This window comes from Strix aluco, chromosome 5 (assembly GCF_031877795.1).
Source record: "Strix aluco isolate bStrAlu1 chromosome 5, bStrAlu1.hap1, whole genome shotgun sequence".
In the NCBI taxonomy this organism is placed as follows: Eukaryota; Metazoa; Chordata; class Aves; order Strigiformes; family Strigidae; genus Strix; species Strix aluco.
In genome coordinates, this window is record NC_133935.1 from 14,614,509 (window position 1) to 14,634,454 (window position 19,946).

Here is a 19,946-nt window from a genome sequence, read left to right on the forward strand (position 1 = left end):
AGAATCAACTTTGGTGGAAGCATCTATTCTGAAGGCAACTTATGAAATTTGTTTTATCTTTTAAGAAAGTCAATTTGACCCTCTGTGATTAATGTATGTTTCAGGTGAAAAAGCAAATAACCTCTGCAGCTACTTTATCTCAGTACAAATTCAATAAAAATTACCTTGGCTTGGGACTTTGTAAGGTAAATGTTAGCATATACCACCAAGAAGTGTAACAAATAGAACTAAGTATCTCTTTCTTGTCCCTCTGAGGCAAAAATAAAAAGAGCTGTACAGGAAATTTCTCAATGGACTTTACCAGTAACATATGCACTCTGATATCCACCATCACTTCATAACATTCAGAATAATTCTGCATCACATACAGCAGATATTGATTTTTACATAGGAATACCAATTCCCAATTATGTTTCTGCAAACACAGGTATAATCAAGGCTTATGAAATCAACTCCTTATTAATTCTGAAAACTCCAGTTTCTTCCTTTGCAACATTTCAATTTCACCAGTAACCTAAGGGCCACCTATAATCTGGGCTGACAGTAGTCTGGGCCCTTCAAAGCACATTTCCAGATGTTCAGCATGTGTGACAAATCTCTCCAAGAAAGCATGCATAGAGGAGTCATAACAGCTGTTGGTGCACACAGCTGCCAGCATCACGATACAAAGGAGAACCACTAAGGAGAACCAGAGTGGAAAAATTCTGCCTTCGCAAAGGCAATAAATTTTTTGAGTGGTACCACAACTCCCCACAGCATCACCACTGAGAAATGCCCTGTCTGCTACATCAGCACTATGTTACTTTACTCATCAGAAATCACTGTGAAGAGTGATACACTGCATTAACAGGAATCATGTATCTTTACCTGAATTAATAATAAAAGTTTCTGATGTAGATGACGCCACCTAATGTAAAAACATAAAGAGTTGGCTTCATTAAACTTTTGCCTGTCTTTCAGTAATTACAGGAGGTGGCTGGGTAAGGTACTAGTGGTCTGACTGAGCCGAATGGGATTAGGAAAGCCAATGCCAGGGCCCTGAGTGCCTCAATGGCCCTGGCCAGCCTCACCTGGGACTCCCACCCATACCTTCCCTTGGGCCCATGAGCCCCACTTAAGCACAGATCTGGAGCTCCAGGCTCCTGTCTGCCTTTGGCCTTGTCTCTTGGATGGATGCTGAGCCCATGCTGTAGCCTCATCTCCAGTCAACATTCTGGCTTCATCTCCTTTTTCTCAGCAGACTTCTTGGGATGGACCTTAGGCCTGGTTGACCCCCTTGCTGTGCCTGGGGCTGACAATGGACCCTACTACCAGTCACTGGTGCTGCCTGCTGTGTACACACCTGTGGGGCTGTGCCCCTCTGGTGAGGACACTGACTGCACTGGGATCACCCTTGGTTCCAGATTTTGTAACAAGAAGGGCCTCTATAGGCACACCAGCTGAAAACAGAAATCTAAAGAAATGCTGAGAGAGTTGGCCTATGTCATTGTGAGGCCACTCTCTATTGTCTTTGAAGGGTTATGGTGATCCAGGGAGGCCCCTGAGGACTGGAAGAAAGCAAATGTCACTCCTATCTTCAAGGAGGAAGATTTGGGGAACTACAGGGTGGTCAGTCACACTTCAATCCTTGGGAAGGTAAAGGAGCAAATCCTTCTGGAAGTTGTTTCCAAACATACGAAGGACAAGAAAGTGATTGGGAGTAATCAGCAGGAAATTATGAAGGGGAAATGATGCCTGACCAGCCTGGCACTTGTACAACAAAGTACTAGCTTGGTGGATGAGGGGAGAGCAACTGATGTTGTTTGGCAAGGTTTTTGACATGGTCTTCCCCAACAACCTCACAGACAAATTGAGGATGGTAAGGTGGATCGAAAACTGGCTGAAGCGCTGGGCTTAAAGGGTTGTGGTCAGCACCACAAAGTCCAGCTGGAGGACAGTGTCTAGTGGTGGACCTTCATAGACCAGAGAAATGGACCAACATGAATCTCATGCAGTTCAACAAACAGAAATGCAAAGTCCTGTATTTGGGAAGGAAGAATCCCACACACCAGTACAAGCTGGAGCTGACTAGCTGGAAAGCAGCTTTGCAGAAAAGGATCTGAGGGTCCTGGCAGGCAAATTGAACATGAGACAGCAATGTGTCCTTGAGGCAAAGAAACCCAGCAGCACCCTGAGCTGCATTAGGCAGAGCATCCTTCACAGGTTGAGGGAGGAGGTGATCCATCCCCTCTTCTTAGCCCTGGTGAAATACATCTGGACTGCTATGTCCAGTTCTGGGCTCCCCAGTACAAGAGGCACATGGGCATACTGGAGTGAGTCCTGCCCAAGGGTCAAGAAGATCAAGGGATGGAGCACACACCATGAGACAAGGGGCTGTGGTTCTGTGACATAAAATGGCACCACTGAACATTCATGTGAGTGAAGTTCTGTGAGGTAAATCCACTGTCTTTATTTGAGCTCTGGTGCCCAGTAAGCTAATAATTACCTTTGCTATCTGGCATTTTGTATATTTTCAGTATTAACCCCTTACTCGATACAATGGAAGATGGTCTCCAAGAGCCTTAGGGCAGCATTTTCCATCACAAAACAACAGTCTCAATCCACAGTAAATATTTTAGAAGTCTGTTAGTAGCTCATATATTCCTTTCCTCCCCTTTTGCCTCAAACCTTCAGCTCCTAGGTCATGTCTCAAAAGAATCCATACATGAAAATGAATACAACTGCTTGAATACAACTAGCAAAGGAAGAAAGACTGCATATTTTAGCTAGCAATTCCAGCTATCCACATAGGCATTTTGAATGTGTAGAAATTCACAGTACCCCTGTTAAGTGGGAAACTTGCTCCTAGGTATTTTGAAGGTGCATTCATCCTGTGTGACCTGCTATGACACCACCTGCTATGACACCAAAGTTCTCTGAGCCCTCAGATGCAAGACCTGCATCAAGCTGTCATTATCTGTGTGTACTGTCTGCCCTCTGAAATAGAAGGTTAACCTTTAGTATCATCTAGGATAGCCTCAGGCTGAATCAGTTAAGTAAAATGTGTTACACAGTAGTTGCAAAGTTGACAAGAACTGTGTTAAAACGTTATCCAGCTCTCCAGCTTACTATGTAGGACAAAAAAGACAGCTTGAGCTAAAATGGAAAGTGTGGCAAACAGTGCGAAACACTTAAGTCCTGTCTTTAATATTAATGAACATAAATTGTCTCTTCAGCACTACAGCTGTAGCTGGTTCACTTCCTAATCTGATATGAAAAAAAAAAATATCCTAACATCTGCTTGGAACGCTCAGCTGAAAGTTTCAGCTCCAAATTACACTTTTAGAGTAACACAGGCCTGTTTGGCAACAAATAAAAGAGATTTTGACTATTACTTCCTTTCTCATCTCCATGTAAAGAAAGTGAAGAACATAAAGCATGTTTGAGAAAAGAAATCCAATTTTAAACACTAACATAATTTTACATGACAAGCAAAGAAATATGAATGGGTTAGAGTCAGTATTTTTCAAAACTCTGCTCAAGAATAGGAAAGAAAGAGCAGGAGGAGGGGGGAGAAGGAAGCTGGGGGAACCTAAGTTCATCACAATCATGAAAGCATTAAGACAGCTGTGCAGTGCTGTCTCACTCTATGAAAAAGTTTTTGCATGTGGAAGACAGTTCCTTCAGTCTGGTCTGAAGTCTATGAAAGCTAATGCAAAACCCCTTCAAAGACCAGAGCATACACCACTACTTCAATAATAGCTAAACATGGCTGTTATTTGTGAATTCCCCTCACCAAGCACATTACTGGTATCAACACATATGGCTACCACAAGGTTTCTAATAACTAATGTTAGGTGGTAAAAATAATTTCTCCCTGTGTGAGTTTTTTGAGTGTTTACTTTAGGGTGTTTGTAGCATAGCTACTAAGATTGTCTGACTTAAGGTAGCTTTTAAACTTGACAAATATTAGCAAAAACTGAAAGCTTTTTTGTCAGATACACATTTCAGGACAGATGGTAAAAGGAAGGATGTGGAACTACAGGTGAAATATTTCTCATATATTTTTATATATATAAATATATATATAAATATATATATAAATATATATATATTTATATTCTTGGAGGAGAATCTTTAGATGAGAAATCCTTTCCTCAACTGCAGGACTGCATTGTGGAAGAACTCTGTCATCACCAAACTTTGGAAAAGGAAGCAAAAGTTTGGCATAAGGTATTCTGTAAATATATCTTTGCTGATTCACTGAAAACTCCTGAGCTTGGAATCCACCCAGATATATCTGACATAACGGCTTTGTGGTAGACACTGAAAATGACAATGGCTACATGGGGAGTCCGGTACATAAAAGCTTTCATGCTACGTTTACCTCAACAGCACAGTCCGCAGGATCTACAGAGCAAAATAGTTAGTGCCCAACGCTTGGGATATTTTCCCTCTGAATGTCTCTAGGTCTGTCTAATGGACTAAACACCCATTAGAAATCAAAGCACATCTTCTGGTTTAGTTTCTTCTGAAAGGAATCCAGCCCATGTGCTCTAGTTTTCCCATGATGAGAATGAAAACATGGTATAAGGACAATTCGCTTTGAAGGCACAATCCTTACCCTAACTAAAATACAATAGAGAAACACTCTAGGTATGTGTATTGGGTTTGTGTGGCAAGGTTTTGGTAAGAGGAGCATTACAGGGGTGGCTTCTGTGAGAAGCTGCTAGAAGGTTCCTCTGTCCAACAGAGCCAATGCCAGCCAGCTTCAGGATGGACCCACCGCTGGCCAATGCTGAGCCCATCAGCAATGGTGATAGTACCTCTGGGATAACATATTTAAGAAGGGGGAAGAAAACCCGTGCAACTGCAGCCAAAGAGAGGAGTGAGAGTGTGTGAGAGCAACAACTCTGCAGACACCCAGGTCAGTGAAGGAGGGGGAGGAGGTGCTCCAGGCCCTGAAGCAGAGACCCCCTGCAGCCCGTGGGGCAGCCCCTGGTGAGGCAGGCTGTGCCCTGCACCCATGGAGGTTAACAGTGGAGCAGATCTCCATCTGCAGCCCATGGACGACCCCACACCAGAGCAGGTGGGTGCCTGAAGGAGGATGTGACCCTGTGAAAAGCCTGTGCTGGAACTGGCTCCTGGCAGGACCTGTGAACCCGTGGAGAGAGGAGCCCATGCTGGAGCAGCTTTGCTGGCAGGACTTGTGACCCTGCAGGGAACCCACGCTGAAGCAGTCCGTTCCTGAAGCACTGCAGCCTGTGGAAAGGACCCACGCTGGAGCAATTCATGAAGAACTGTAGCCCATGGTAAGGACTCATGTTGGAGAAGTTTGTGGAGAACTGTCTCCTGTGGGAGGGACCCCACACTGGAGCAGGTGAAGAGTGTGAGGAGTCCTCCCCCAGAGGAGAAAGAAGCAGCAGAAACAATGTGTGATGAATTGACCACAACCCCCATTCCCCATTCCCCTGTGCCACTGGGAGGGGAGGAGGTAGAGAAAATTGGGAGGCAAGCTAAGCTAGTGAACAAGGGAGGGGTGGGTGGGAAGGTGTTTTTAGGATTTGGTTTTTTTCCTCATTATCCTACTCTGATTTAATTGGTAATAAATAAACCACCAATTTTTCCCCAAGTCAAGTCTGTTTTGCCTGACAGTAACTGGTGAATGATCTCTCCCTGTCCTTATCTTGACCCATGAGCCTTTTGTTATATTTTCTCTCCCCTGCCCAGCTGAGGGGGGCAGCAATAGAGCAGCTCTGGTGGGCACCTACCATCCAGCCAGGGTCAGCCCACCACAGTATGCTTTAATCAAGGGCCTGAAGGAGTGGAGGAGGTCATTCTCTGTGCTTGTTCCTCCTACTTGTCCACAGCAGTCCATCAGCAGGCAATGCTAATAAAAGCAAGGAGAGTATCTTTTTGGTACTTTTCTTTGTCCCTTACGTCCTGAAAAAGACTGTCAAGAAGACTCAGTGATTTAAGCCACATTAGAGAGTTGATAGGTCTCTTGTATTTTACAGAAAAAAGAATTAAATTAATTTTATTTGATTGTTGAATTAATAAAAGTTACATCTATTCAAATTACGGTGATATTTTTTTCAGAATTTACAAAAGAATTTACAACAGACTGGTTTCCAAATGCAGACTTTGCTTTCCATTCAAACAGAGAAGGACAGTGATACAATACAATGTGTATTTTCTTACACACCAGGGTTTTTAGGGGCAGCAATGGGTGAAGAAGAGCATAACAAACAAACAATAAGGGGGACAGCAGATAAATGGTTCTAATCCTAAGAAAATACATGGTAGACAACTAAACCAAATGTAAAGGCAGGGGGCTGAAGACCATGAAGAGGAACGAGGAAGTAACAGGAATACCAGACATATTTGATAGAAATACTGAGCTCTAGTCCTTGTTGCACACCAAGAGGCAGTAAAAAAAGCATACTTAGAACAACTACACAAACTGGACCGTTAAGTACATAAAATGAATGGTTTGGATTCACAATGTAACTGCTGACCTCCATGTGCCCCGACTACCACTTATGAAGATAACTCTTCTCTCTCCCATCCTCCTCATTGCTCCAGAGACATCCTCAAGCAATCAAGCAGAAGAGAAAGAAGAGGAAGAGACAATAATAGAAGAAACAATGAATTTGAAACATAGGTTAAGGCTGACAGCCTTTTACACTTTTTGGTATCAGCCATGTTTGTGCAAAGTCTACACTGTTGGAGGTGATCATTTAATGTAATGGAAAAAGCAAGAGCTCTCCTCTCCCCCTCAGGTTCATAGTTTGATAAATGGCCTTTCCCATCTCCAATAATGGAATGAGAATCTTAAGGACAATGAAGTACCGCTGCTCACAACAAATGACAAGAAATCCTGAAAGTTACTTCTTGATGCATTTAATTTCTTTTGCGATGTTCTAAGAACTAGGGTGTTGTAAAGTATGAGGTACGCATAGTAACAGGACTAACAGGATCGGGTAAAAATGGGTTACAAAATATTAGGAAAAGCATAACGAAAAATACAAATGATCTTATCCAGTCACATATCAGCTGCAAATCCAAATTCTGAAACCCTTGAAAATCAGGCCCAGGAAAAGTTCACAGCTGCTCTTTCAAAAGAAGGACATTCCAGTTCTAGGAGACTGAAAGTAGAGAAACCTGCCACACCAACTCTCTACTTGATCTTTGTTGCCTGAAAGGTAAATTGCATCCTCGATGCATGCACAGAGGTGATCTGGGTAACATCGCTCTCTTAGGACTTGTCGCTGGGAGGTTTCTTCTTAGCTTCCACGTCCTTCTTAAAATCTTCAAGCTTCTTCGCAATGTTAGGAATCTTTAAAGACAAAACCAAAAAACAAACAAAACCCACATAAATTTACAAAAAATCCTGAACTACATGAGCCTCAGCAGGAAAGACAATGCTATAAACACAGCAAGAAATTCTATGAAGTTTAAACTGGTTTCTAAAAGATACTTGCTTCCAGGATCTGTTACCTTGCACAGAGGTTAAAAACAAAGCAAAATCAAGCAAACGGCAGCTGAAAGCACCTCACGTGAAGCTTCGGGAAGTATTTTAGATTGTTAAGACTGAAAAGTTAACCACTGGTGATGGGAACAGGAGGGAGGAAAAAAGATCACTTCACAGGAAATTTAGTAAGACCAGTCTGGCTTCCTCACTGAAAGAGGACAGACTACCAAGAATAAGCCGATTTAAGCACTGATGGACAGAGTTTAACAATGACTTTCAGAGGTGAAATTCGATTGCATTATATTGGTCACAAACCAAGACAAAAGAGATGTTCAAGAGCAGCAAATATGTTCTCAAGAAATTTACAAAGAAATAGTTCTGGTCCATTTTGTGGGAATGAAAATTCCCCATTAGGGGATTCTACTGCATTGCAAATTGGTAACCTGTTGCAGTGTCACACTTGAATGAAAATTCAATTTACCACTTATGAACTTCAAAACTTCAGCTTTCTCTTACAAATAAAAGCATTTTGATAAAGCAATCCAACAGTAAATTTTGACAACTTAAAAAAAAAAAAAAGCAGCAACTTTTAATGGCAGGGAATAGATTATCTCATGACTAGATAAAACTGGGAATTGACAACACAGGATTTTACAAGCTAACTGATTAAAATGAAAGTAAAGCAAAGTTCCCACTGGTAGTTGTGAAAAAAATAATGGGCTTTTACTTACGTAACCTGACCACAGAGCAGAAGGGAAGTTAATCCAGACACACTGCAGTTCTCTCATTGGATGGTTTGAGGCTGATAGTACAGGTAGTAACATAAATTTTGCTCTTACCTTCCCTTTCAAAGTTAAGCTGTTTGAGCAAATGAAATTAAGAGCCCAGCCTGTAAAACGCCTGATATTTAAAGTAAACCAAGAGAACTCCACTGTTGTCAGCAGAATCCTCCATGTGCTTATAACTAAGCACATGAGTGTACAGCTGCAAAATTAGGACCACATTATAACAAGTTTATCTCAGATGTCATCTAAAACAAATCATCTTTGATACCAGCGATAAAATTACCACGTTCATCCTGCAAGTCAGTGTTATGTTCCCAGGGAACCATTTCCTGCAAATCAAAAGCCTAAGTCCCCCTCTTGTGGCAGTACTTTATTAGTGCTGCCAGAAAAGCACTATACCATGCTTACAATACATACACCCAAATATGGTTTTATGACTACATTTTCATAACACTGTAAAACATATATTGGAAAGAAAAAACATCCTTTTATTAGTATTCTTATTGGAGTGACTAGGCAGGAATCATCACAAAAGTTTGTGCATGAACAAGGAGCAAAAAAATAATTCTGCAAGCAAGATGACTTCAATACTAAAGATGAGAGGAAAGCAAAATGTAAGTATCATCAGAGATTTGAACCTCGACAGCTTATCTTTTAAAACTAGGCTAATATAGATTGCATAAGAAAAGAAAGTCATGTCAAATTTCATTAACTCCTCTAGCCTGTAAACAGCTAAGTGGCTGACTCTGCAGAAATTAAAAGCTTGTATTGAATCACAGAATACCAGGTTGGAAGGGATCTCAAGGATCGTCTGGTCCAACCTTTCTGGCAAAAGCACAGCCTAGACAAGATGGCCCAGCACCCTGTCCAGTCAAGCCTTAAAAGTGCCCAGCAGTGTTGGGGAACCCACTTCCACGGGGAGATTATTCCAGTGGCCGATTGTTCTCATTGTGAAAAATTTTCCACTTGTGTCCAATCAGAATCTCCTCAGGAGTAACTTGTACCCATTACCCTTCGTCTTTTCGAAGTGACTCCTTGTAAAAAGGGAATCTCCATCTTCTTTGTAGCCACCCTTTAAATACTTGAACATGGACAAGGCCTCCCCTAAGCCTTCTCTTCTCAAGGCTGAACAGACCCAATTATCTTAGCCTTTCCTCATACGGCAGGCTTCCCAGTCCCCTAATCAACTTTGCAGCCCTTCTCTGGACCCTCTCCAGCCTGGCCACATCTTTTTGCATAGTGGGGACCAAAACTGAACACGCTATTCCAGGTGTGGTCTGACAAGTGCTGAGTAGAATGGGATAATGTCTTCCTTATCTCTGCTGGTGATGCCCTTGTTGATGCAACCCAGAATCCTGTTGGTTTTCTTTGATGCTGCAGCTCACTGTTCACTCCTACTGAGCCTGTTGTCCACGAGGACCCCCAGGTCCCTTTCCACAGAGCTGCTCCCCAGCCAGGTAGATCCCAGCCTGTGCTGCACTCCTGGATTACGTTTTCCCAGGTGCTAGACCTTACACTTGTCCTTGCTGAACTTCATAATGTTCTTTGAAGCCCACTCTCCCAGCATATCCAGGTCTTCCTGCAGGGTAGCTCTCCCTTCCGGCGTGTCCACTGCCCTGCTCAGTTTGGTATCATCAGCAAACTTCATCAGGGTACACCTGAACCCATCATTCAGATCACTTATGAAGATATTAAACAGTGTTGGGCCCACTATCAATCCCTGCGGGACCCCACTTGTGACAGGTTGCCAGTCTGAAAAGGAGCTATTTACCATCACCCTCTGGGTGCAGCCTGGCAGCCAGTTCCCCACCCCCAGCACAGACCACTTGTCTAGACCGTAACACACCACTTTCTCTAGGAGGAGCCTGTGGGGAACCGTATCAAAAGCCTTCGAGAAATCCAGGTAGACAATGTCCACTGCTCACCCCACATCAACCAAGCAGGTTACTTGATTGGAGAAGGCGATCAGGTTTGTCAAGCATGATTTGCCCTTGGTGAATCCGTGCTGGCTTTTCCCAATCACGTGCTTCATTTGACTTGCAACAGTCCCCAGGAGGATTCGTTCCATAACTTTCCCAGGGAATGAAGTAAGACTGATGGGTCTATAATTTCCTAGATCCACCTTTAAGCCCTTCTTGTAGACAGGGGTGACATTAGCACTCTTCCAGCCTTCTGGGACGTCCCCCAACCTCCATGACTTCTCAAAGATTATGGAGAGCAGCCTTATGACAACTTCAGCCAGCTCTCTTAAGACGGTTGGGTGGATGTCAGGACCCATCAATTTGTAGGGGTCACACTACTGTAACAGTTTGCATACCAACTCTTCCTTCAGTGACAGTGGGTCCGTGTTTGCATCAAACTAGGTTTTTGTTCCCAAGGCCTGGGGCCCAACAGTGCAGGTAAAGACAGAGGTGAAAAAAATGCTGAGAACCTCTGCCTTTTCAGCATTGTTGGTGACAAATTCACCTCTCCTGTTTAACAGCGGGCCAATATTTTCCTTCTGTTTCTGCTTGTTGTTTATGTATCTGAAGAACCCTCTCTGGTAGTTTTTGACATCTCTGGCCAATTTCAGTTTGAGCTGAGCTTTTGCTTTTCTAACTGCATCTCTGTACTCCCTGGCAATGCCCCTGTAGTTCTCAACAGGTATTCATCTGCTTTTCCATCTCTGGTACACTTCTCTTCTGGTTTTGAGCACACTCAGAAGCACACAGTTAAGCCAAGGGAGTCTCTTGCTTCACCGACTTCCCTTACCTTTAAAGGGGATGAACTGATTTTGTGCTTCCAGGAGAATATTCTTGAAAAGCTCCCAGCACTTGCTAGCTCCTTTATCCTCCATGGAAGCTTCCCAGGGATTCTCTCCCAACTGAGCTCTGAGTGAGCTAAAGCCTGCTCTGCTAAAATCTAAAACCTTTGTCTTAGTTCATTAGTACTCTAAGTACTAAGTTAGGTTAGTACTCCCACTGCTGAACACTCCCACGTGTTCAGCAGGATCCCAGACTCCACAGTATTGTGATCACTGCAACCAAAGCTATCACTAACTGAGAAAGTAGGTTTTCTTGGTTTGTGAGTAGCAAGTCCAGCAGTGCCTCACTCCTGATATTGAAGTATTGAAGACTCAGCTCTAAACCTTCTTCTACTCTAACTCTCACAGGGAAAAATCTCTGTTCACTGTGAGAACTGAGGAAAGAAAGTTCATTTTCTTTCTTTTCTCACTGTTAGAAAAGAAGGAAAGAAAGACTGCAGGTCAACATACTGTTTGAAGTAGGAGCACATGCTGAATTTTCAAAAAAAGCTGGCAAAACTTATTTTCATTATTGGTACAGAAGACAGAAAGTTCAGATGCTCTGAAGGATTTTTAAGTAACAAGCAGGTGTACTAAGTGAAGAACACTGTAAGCAGACAAACTATCTGAGTCAGGAAACCAGTATTTTAGTGCCAGTACAATCCATGAGCAGCTGCTAAACCTTTTCTGTTTCTCCTGTCTCTATCTGTGTAGATGCCTGTTTACCATACCTGTGCTCTAGGACCCCAACACCAGTTAAGGCTCTAAGCATTACTCCATCACAGAGCAGATGTCAAAGACACAGATGTTTTGGTTCCATTTACATTCAAATTCATCTGTAACAAAAGTCAGTACGATCTGCATTGTGTTTAAATACAATAAACTATCAAAATAACAACTGATTTAGTTCTGACTGAGGGAAAAACAGCCTTATATTTTCAGTTCAGAATACATTTAACTCTGAGACTACAAGGATACTCACATCATAGTTCTGAGCCAGATACATCCCAACCACATTGCCAAGAGTAAAACCAAGCTGAAAAGGAAGAAGGGAGAATAGTTAACATCCTTCCATCAAAAGCATATTGGTTAAAATACAAAAAAAGGAATATTGCTAGTCATGTGAAGACTAAAGAGCTTCAATTCCACTCCTACTTAATTTCTCATCTTTCTTCCAGAGAGGTGCAATCCTACCCATCTTCCTCATCAGAAAAACCTTACCATCATTTCCAAAGTACAGCACAGTTGTGTTTTTAATACACATCTCCAAGACTATTTGGATCACGCCATGACCATCTTTGTAAAATTCTTTGCACACCCACAAAGGCAGTAACTCCTATAAAAATGGGTGAGATAGCAGCAGGGACCTACATACCACAGAGCTCTTGGTCCATGCCTGGAAAGCCTAAAGCAACACCCCACTAAAACGATGCTCAATGCTGGAGAGGGACACACATATACAAAGACATAACACAGCAGTATACCATAAAAAAAGGGTTCACAAGCTTGGAAGTCATAACAGAGGCTCTGACTGCAAAAAGATCCCAGTCTCACCTGAAAAGGTTTAAGAGTAGAGCTCATCCATCAACTTAAACTGATGTAAACCTGTTATTTTTCTTCTGCAACAACTAACTGTGCACCTTCCAGACCCCTTTGACCCCAAGAGATCAGTTCTCAGCCAAATCCACTCTGATCTAGGGGCTCCTCTAAGGCAGAAAAGCACTGTTTGTTGGAAGCAGGGCACAACCTCTTGACAACTGTGCAAGCTCATGGTTGCTGAAGGGTGTCTGCGAAAATGCACCCTCAAAGGAGAGCGAGAGCGAAACAGAAGCACAGTTCCTGGCCTGGACCCTGTCTGCCAGCTGAGGAAAATCCTCAAGTGTAACCATACTCTTGGAGTGACAGAAATTCCTCTCATCAAAGACAGGTGATGAGCTTTTCATTCAGCAACTCCCCAGGATCCTAGATTTTATTTTTACTGTTACATTTCATATCACAAGTAAGTCCTATACTATGAAAACTCATTTGACTATTTTGGAAGGGGACATTACTAATATGGTGCCTTTGTTCATTGTCAGTAAGCAAATCACCCTGTATGACAGCTGAGGCCAGTCCTATTTAAGAAAACTGCTACTGCTTATGGTCACTGTTGTCAAAATAAGAATATTTTAGGAAAAATAAAACCACTGTCCACAGTAACAACTGTGCCATCACATACTGACTAGACATCTTTTCCATGCCCAAAGCAGGATACGGTACAGCTCATCTTTTCGGTAATTCAGGCTCCATGAGCATCACTGGTGAAAAGCCAGCTGTAGAAAACTAAAATTGGTTGAAAACTGCCAAATGAATCATGATTACAAGCTACTTCCGTATTTTCTTAAACAGATTTTTGGTTTTATTCTTTATTATTACTTTTTAAGGAGCTTAGTTTTAACAATTTAAGAAAAAGTAGAGTTTTTTTGTGTGTATTGCACTGGTTATCACTTGCTGCTGTGGTTTTAAATATCAGTTAAAGAAGTACTCTAGGAGATACTAACAAATATTGCACTGATGTAAACCAGACTTTTGATTCCTCTTAATGCAGAGCATCATTCCAGCAGAGAATTTCCTGTCTTTTTAGCATTGTCTGACAACTCCCTTGAAAACACAAACCTGGTCCTTGTTTATTAGCAGTTTTCTAGGCTTTCACCCTAGAATATTTCCAGGGATGGGACAACTATCATATTCTGCTGTGTGATAAGACTTACCCAGTACAGTTAGTACTGACATCAGTACTCCCTTTAAGGGTACTCCTTTATTGGGAAGTCTAGCACTGCATTCAAGAGCAATCCACCCAATTACATTCACTTTTACAGTTGGCCATTCAAGCAGAGGGAAACATTTCACTATTTAGACTTAAATTATGTGGATAGCAGAACACATAGCCACTTAAAATGTGCATGTTAACCAAGGACAACAGGGCTGATGAGAGTGAAGGGTCTTCCAACTTCTACCCAGCATTTCAAAACAAATTTTAAACAAATGTTTATTTTATGCCTAACTCGGGCTAGCAAAAATACGTGGTTTGCAAGATTATCCCTTTATCTCCCTGTTACAGCCCTGACAAGGCAGAGCAAGAGTCAAATACCCAATCTACACCCAAAGCAGGAAGAAACCCATAATTAGTGTATTTTTTTCCAACTTTGGGGTGCTAAGCAAGAAGCCGTAATTAATAAGAGGTTTTAATCTACCAACTGCAACAAAAAAACATTAGCAGCATGCAGCAGAGTTGATAAACACAGAAACTTTGAGAGTAGCTAGGCATATTTACTCTTACTGTTTTCAGTGGAGCAGAGACAGACTGTAAAAGACAGCTACAGAAATGGCTGAGGTTGTCATACTTGTTATTATATTTTATTTTGAAGTTGTGATAAGAAACAGGCCTTATTTATTAATTCCATAAAAAACATGCGAGACTCCCAACTTAGAATAGGCCATCTCTTCTTGCTCTGTATCAACACTTAGTATGAAACTTTAGCCAGCTAAATTACTCTTCACCCAATAAAAGATGAAAGAATATCACTTATTGTTTGTATTTACTGGGACATATATCTGAACACAACTAAAACCCTACAGTATCCATCACATCACTAGAATGAAAAATGGAGGACTGTTTCCATGCTTTGCTACAGCAGAAACCAGCATCTTTTTTGTCAGGTAATTTATTTCCCTACTTGGCAGTAAAAATACCAGCATCGATTATTTAATGAAGAGTAGCCAGGGATGTAACTTCAGACACCCAGAAGCGTTTAGGGGAACATTAGACAGAAAGGAATATTAAAATGAGAAAAGTACAAAAACATTTAGTCTATTAATTCTGCTGTTGTTAAGGGGAGTTAATGAGAGGCAGTAATGAAACATGACCCCTTGCCTTAGCTTCTATGCATAAAAATCCCCATCTCCAGTGATAAATTTTTAAAGGCGAGCAATATGACAAGGACTGAAAACTCCAGCTCTCACAAAACGAGGGAGGCACATATGACAATACAAAGAAATTTGAGCAGCAGGAGGGCATTATCGTGAGCAAGCAAAGTCTGCTGAACCTCTAAGGCAAATTAAGGGCACGACCTGGATTAAAAACAAGGCAGGCACTTCTCATTTTCCGATCAGTTTTAAGGCACCGCTCTGAGGGGAGCAGGGCCGACCCCGGCGGGCACCGCAAAGCGGAGCGAGGCGGCTCAGAGGGCCAGGGCGGGTCTGAAGGACCGGAGAAGGGAAGCGGCCTGCAGCCGCCCGCACACGGATGCTGTGCTGCCCGACAACCCAAACTGGGCGCAGCCGCCCCGCTGAAGGAGCCTCACGGCCACGGGGGCGAGTCACGCCACGGAGCACAGGCAGAAGCAGGCAAGGCGCGCAGCGGCGAGAGCGGAGCTGAGGGGACAGGCGACCGCCACCGCCCGCCCTCCCCGGAGCCGCCCACGGGGCGCGGGTGCGGGCGGTGACCGCACACATAGACTTTTCTCCCTTCGCTGAGGAGCGGCCCCGCCGCCGCCGTCCGCCTCGCTCCGCCCCGCCGCGAAATGGCGGCGCCGCCGCCCCACGGAGCCTTACCAAGAACTGCAGCATGGCGCCCGCCTGCTTCCCTGCTTCCCTGCCTGCTGGGGAAGTCAGGCGGGAGGCGGTGGCTTCTCTTCCGGGTGCCGGCCCGCCCTCACCGCCGCCGTGGGGAGGGGTGCGCCCGGCGCCGCCCGCCCGCGCCCCTTGGGCGGCCCCGGGCCTGGGACCCCCCCGAGGGCGACGCTTGGGGCCGCCGCTCCCCGCCGCTGTCTGGGATTAGGAACCGCGCCAAGAGGGCGGCGGGCCATCTCTTAAGGCCTCCCTCCTGCTGCACGGGGAGGCGGCTGGTACCGGCCGTCGAGCCTGCCGCTCCCGAGGGGCTGTATGGGGGGTGCTGAGGAGTTAAATGCGGCTCGGGTTTTTACAGAATGCGTAATTTCAAGCTGGGGCCTTCAAGGAGAGATCAGGGGAACTAGGCTTCTAGATGTGGGCAAAATCCTGTATGATTTTGGGCGTACCCTGACTCAGTGCTTGGGGAAATCTCAGGCTCCCATGCTGGAGAAGGCTGAAAAAAAAGTTTGGGGTTTTTTTTGTCCTTCCCTACTCAGCACTTGCTAAAGCAGTCCAGGGTACCCATGGCCAGGTGGGATGGGGTCACCCCACAAAGGGGGTCCTGGGATGTGGCTGAGGGGGACAGTGGGATGAGGGCACCCAGGGGTGCAGGTGAAGGAGGAGCATTGGCATTGACGTTGCTGAGGAGAGGGGTTCTGAAGCAGAGTATGCGGTGGGGGAGCCTTCCGAAAGCGTCAAAAAACCCTCAGCTAGACCACAAGCCGAGAAGGCAGGAGCCCAGGGAAGGGGGAGTGCCTCAAGCCGCCTCCCCCCGAGCGGGAAGAGTGAGCCCTAACGAGGGCAGCGGGGACTTGGGGTGGGTGCAGACTGGAGTGACGATGCCCAACGCCCCTCACGGAGAAGAGCAGACCCCAGGGAGCACGAACGACAAGGACTGCAGCACAGCAGTTTGCGCAGCATTTTGTGCAGGCAGTTTGCGCGGGTAAGGCGTGCGGACAGGGCATACTCCCTCTCCTGGCTCTAGAGCTTATCTTAGCTAGTTGTCATCTCATCGTCCTCCACGAGTAGACTGAACGATGGTCTCCACTCAGGTCAAAAGCACCACCAGAAAGAATGTGGTGACCCAGACAGAGCTGCCACACATAACAGGCAGCGGTCCAGGTCTTGGGCTGCAGGGAGTGCCTGAGCCTGTCAGTCCTGCTGGAGGGCAGCAGTGACAACACCTGTGTGCGCTGCGATCAGCTGGATGACCTGCTCAGCCTGGTGACTGAGCTCAAAGAAGAGGTTGAAAGATTAAGAAGTATTAGGGAGTGCTGTCACAGATAAAAGTATTGACACGGTAATGATTTAGTAAGAAATCTAGATTTATTAATTGTTATAAGTAAATTCTCAAATTGATGTGAGACAGGGCCAATAAAAATCCCAATTGTTTATTTAGCAAGCGGCAACAAGCAAAACAGCGCTGGGCGGCCGGCGAGTTCAACTCCGCAAACGGCGCGCGCACACCTCCCAAAAGTCTCTTTTTATATCCTCCGTCTCCCGGTATCTGTGTTTCGTCAAAGGGTGTATTCTGCGTCTGCACGCCTTGTTGCTAGGGGGTCGTTTTCTGCCTCCTGGTGGTCGTGGGGATGAAGGCTCCACGTCTTCCTCGCGTCACGAATTTCTTGGATTTCTTGCTTTCCTGAGGGTAGTCTCACAAAGCTTTTGTTTATACCTCACAGAGTACAGACACTTCCCCTTTGCCTTTCTCAACCCCCCCCTACCTTTTCCCTCCTTTTAGTCTCTTACACAGTGTAAGTCCTTGCTTCAGCATTTTAACTTAGATAAGTACTTATAGTCTGTTAGTATAGTCTGTTAGTCGTTACACAATGTAATAGTTAAGATTAATCCTAGGCTAGGTTTACATAGTTTATAGAATAACATAACACAAGCTTCCAGTATCTTTGACGGGATTTGATGAATAAACAGTTTACTGTCTATCACAAGGATTTCAACTAATATATTGGCTTATGTGGAGTTTGGATTTATTCTGACTCTTGGAGATTCATTTGCTTTTCATATAGAAAGGCAGATTTAGTTCATAAGTCTATCTTTCTATTAAAAACCTGGGGCAATAATAAGGTCGTGGTATGAAAGTTGTCTTGGCAATATAGAATACGACAATCCTATCCTTAGCCCAAGATGTGAAAGGCTGTTGGTCAAGCCTGTGACCTGCTAAAGTCAGGCCTCTGATACTTTTTAATTTTTATCAAATTTTCCATTGAAAACAACTTGTGAAAATATACTTTCAAATTTATTAGTTTACTCTGTCTAAACAAAATAAGAATAATGTAAAACATTAATGTAAATTCACACATTAATATTAATCTGTGAGCAGTCACTTTTCTGGTTACTGTTTCTTTTTTTCCTGATGTTTCCATCAGGTGAGAAGAAATCTTTGTTCACAAAATAGTTTGTGTTAATCATTGTTTACCTTGCTGTCCCAAGAAATGCAGCCTAAAGAACTGGAAGATTGACTCTAGAAAGACAGTAATGTTTAGGGCATGTATTTGAGATATCTTAGTTTCATTAGAAATTGCATTTATGTATCTACATTTGGATACTGTTCAATAAGAAAGGAGTAGGATCGATGCAGGCTCTAGATGAATACAGGTTACTCATGATTTCTATCAAGCAGTGATGCCTGGGCATTACAGCCTTGGGTCAGAGCTCACTAAAGTTAATGGCAAATCTCTCCACTGCCATTAGCGGGCTATCAGGCAGTCGTCATGCAAATACAGTAGACTGATTGATGCAGCTAATAGCTTAGTAATCATGAAAATCAGTAGAATATACTACGGGTTTTAGAACTTTGATTAGAATTTTGATTTTTTAATTTTTTTTAAAGGGGAATAGTGGGGGTTTTTTATCATAGTTTGACAACACGGTATGTGTTCATTATCTTAGGAAGTGCTTTTGCTTTGCAAAATGTAATGCGGGTAAGTCCCGGGCGATAACTGTATTTAGGGAAAACAAGATACTATGAAATGTTAGAATGAGTATAACAAAACAACCTTTGTAAGTGTTTATGTTGACCCTAAGTTGTTAGTCATAAAAGGTGGGCTTGCTTTAAGAGGAGAAAAGAAAGGTAGATGTGATTAAAGAAAAAAAAAATATAAAAATATCTCTCTCTCAGACATCTGAAGCAGTTTAGGACCATTTGATCTGTGGTTTTAGAAAACGTGTACTTTGAAACCCAGTAAATTCTCTTGCAAAGAGGGAACAATATAAATGCAATAACTGAGGGTTAGATTCTGATACCCTTGTGTAAAAAAAATTAAAAAATAGTGCTTCATTCTTTAAATGGTGCTACTTGAATTGGTGGAGCTGCTTAAGGCGCAATTCAGTGTGAATCACAGAGTTTAGTACCAACTGTTTAAGGGAAGGTCAGAGGCATTTGCTGAGGCTTATCTAGAGGGCCACAGCCTCATCAACGGTGTGTGCTGGTGTTTGGCAACATGAATGTTTCCCTTGGCAGGAGAAGAATGTTTGTTTGTCCTGGGAATGATTTGAGTAAATTTCTCTCATGCTTGGTCTCCTTGGTGCATTCATTGAGGGAACACCTACTGTAACCATCTGTCTCTCTTCCTTTATGCCTCAAAGGAGATATTTTTAAACTTGAGAATTTGGAACATTGATAATATTTGCAGTCAGTGGAAGAGAAGGCAGAATAGCTGGATAGCTGAGTAGAAAACCCCAGTCAAGTGTGAACTTCCCAAGCACTGAACACCTGTGTGATGTGTGGAACAGAGTGGCCGTTCCTAAGCAGGACGTGGCATGGTTGGGATCCACATGCCCACAGAGAGCTTCATATCCCAGCACCTTCTGGGAAGGGGCTGGTCTGGCCCAACAGATGGATCAAATTCTTGTTCATGGGATGTGTGCTTTTCTCCTTTAAGCAATATGCAGGTAATATATACTGACAACCAGATTTGCTCTCGCGTGCTGGGCTGTTCATAGCCTATAAAATCTGATATGATCCATAGTGGCCAGTGCATAAATCTCCTAAGAAAGGCTGAACATCTGCCCAGCCCACCAAGAGCGATGCCATGAGAGTAAAATGGTATCTCCGTGACCTCTGAGGACACGGGTTTGAAGCTCAAAGTATGAGATGTGTTGGGTCTTATTTTAGAACGTGTAAATGTTGCTGTTGTTTGATGGTTCCTCTCCAAGCTTTATTAAAAGTAGGAACACATCATGCCTGTCTGTGCCCTGCAGCTGTACCACAGGCTGAACATACTGCTGACCTGCACGGTCACTGCAGTTCCCTGGGACT

General features: G+C 43.7%; 1 protein-coding gene across 1 annotated transcript; it reads right to left on the bottom strand.

Annotated features, from left to right (window-relative positions):
- Positions 1-6,000: 6,000 nt before the first annotated feature.
- STMP1 (short transmembrane mitochondrial protein 1) lies at positions 6,001-15,812 on the bottom strand. Its single transcript, XM_074826036.1, has 3 exons — positions 15,614-15,812; positions 12,003-12,056; positions 6,001-7,318 (listed from the first exon to the last, which is right to left on the bottom strand). The coding sequence occupies exons 1-3, from the start codon at positions 15,626-15,628 to the stop codon at positions 7,238-7,240; spliced, it is 150 nt and encodes a 49-aa protein (XP_074682137.1). The 5' UTR covers positions 15,629-15,812; the 3' UTR covers positions 6,001-7,237.
- Positions 15,813-19,946: the final 4,134 nt, after the last annotated feature.

What these genes read in the sequence shown, in the direction of transcription:
- STMP1 (XM_074826036.1), bottom strand. An exon ending in ATCTGGCTCAGAACTATGAT is followed by an intron (nt 7,319 to 12,002) that starts GTGAGTATCCTT and finishes TTGTCTTTAAAG; the next exon opens with ATTCCTAACATTGCGAAGAA.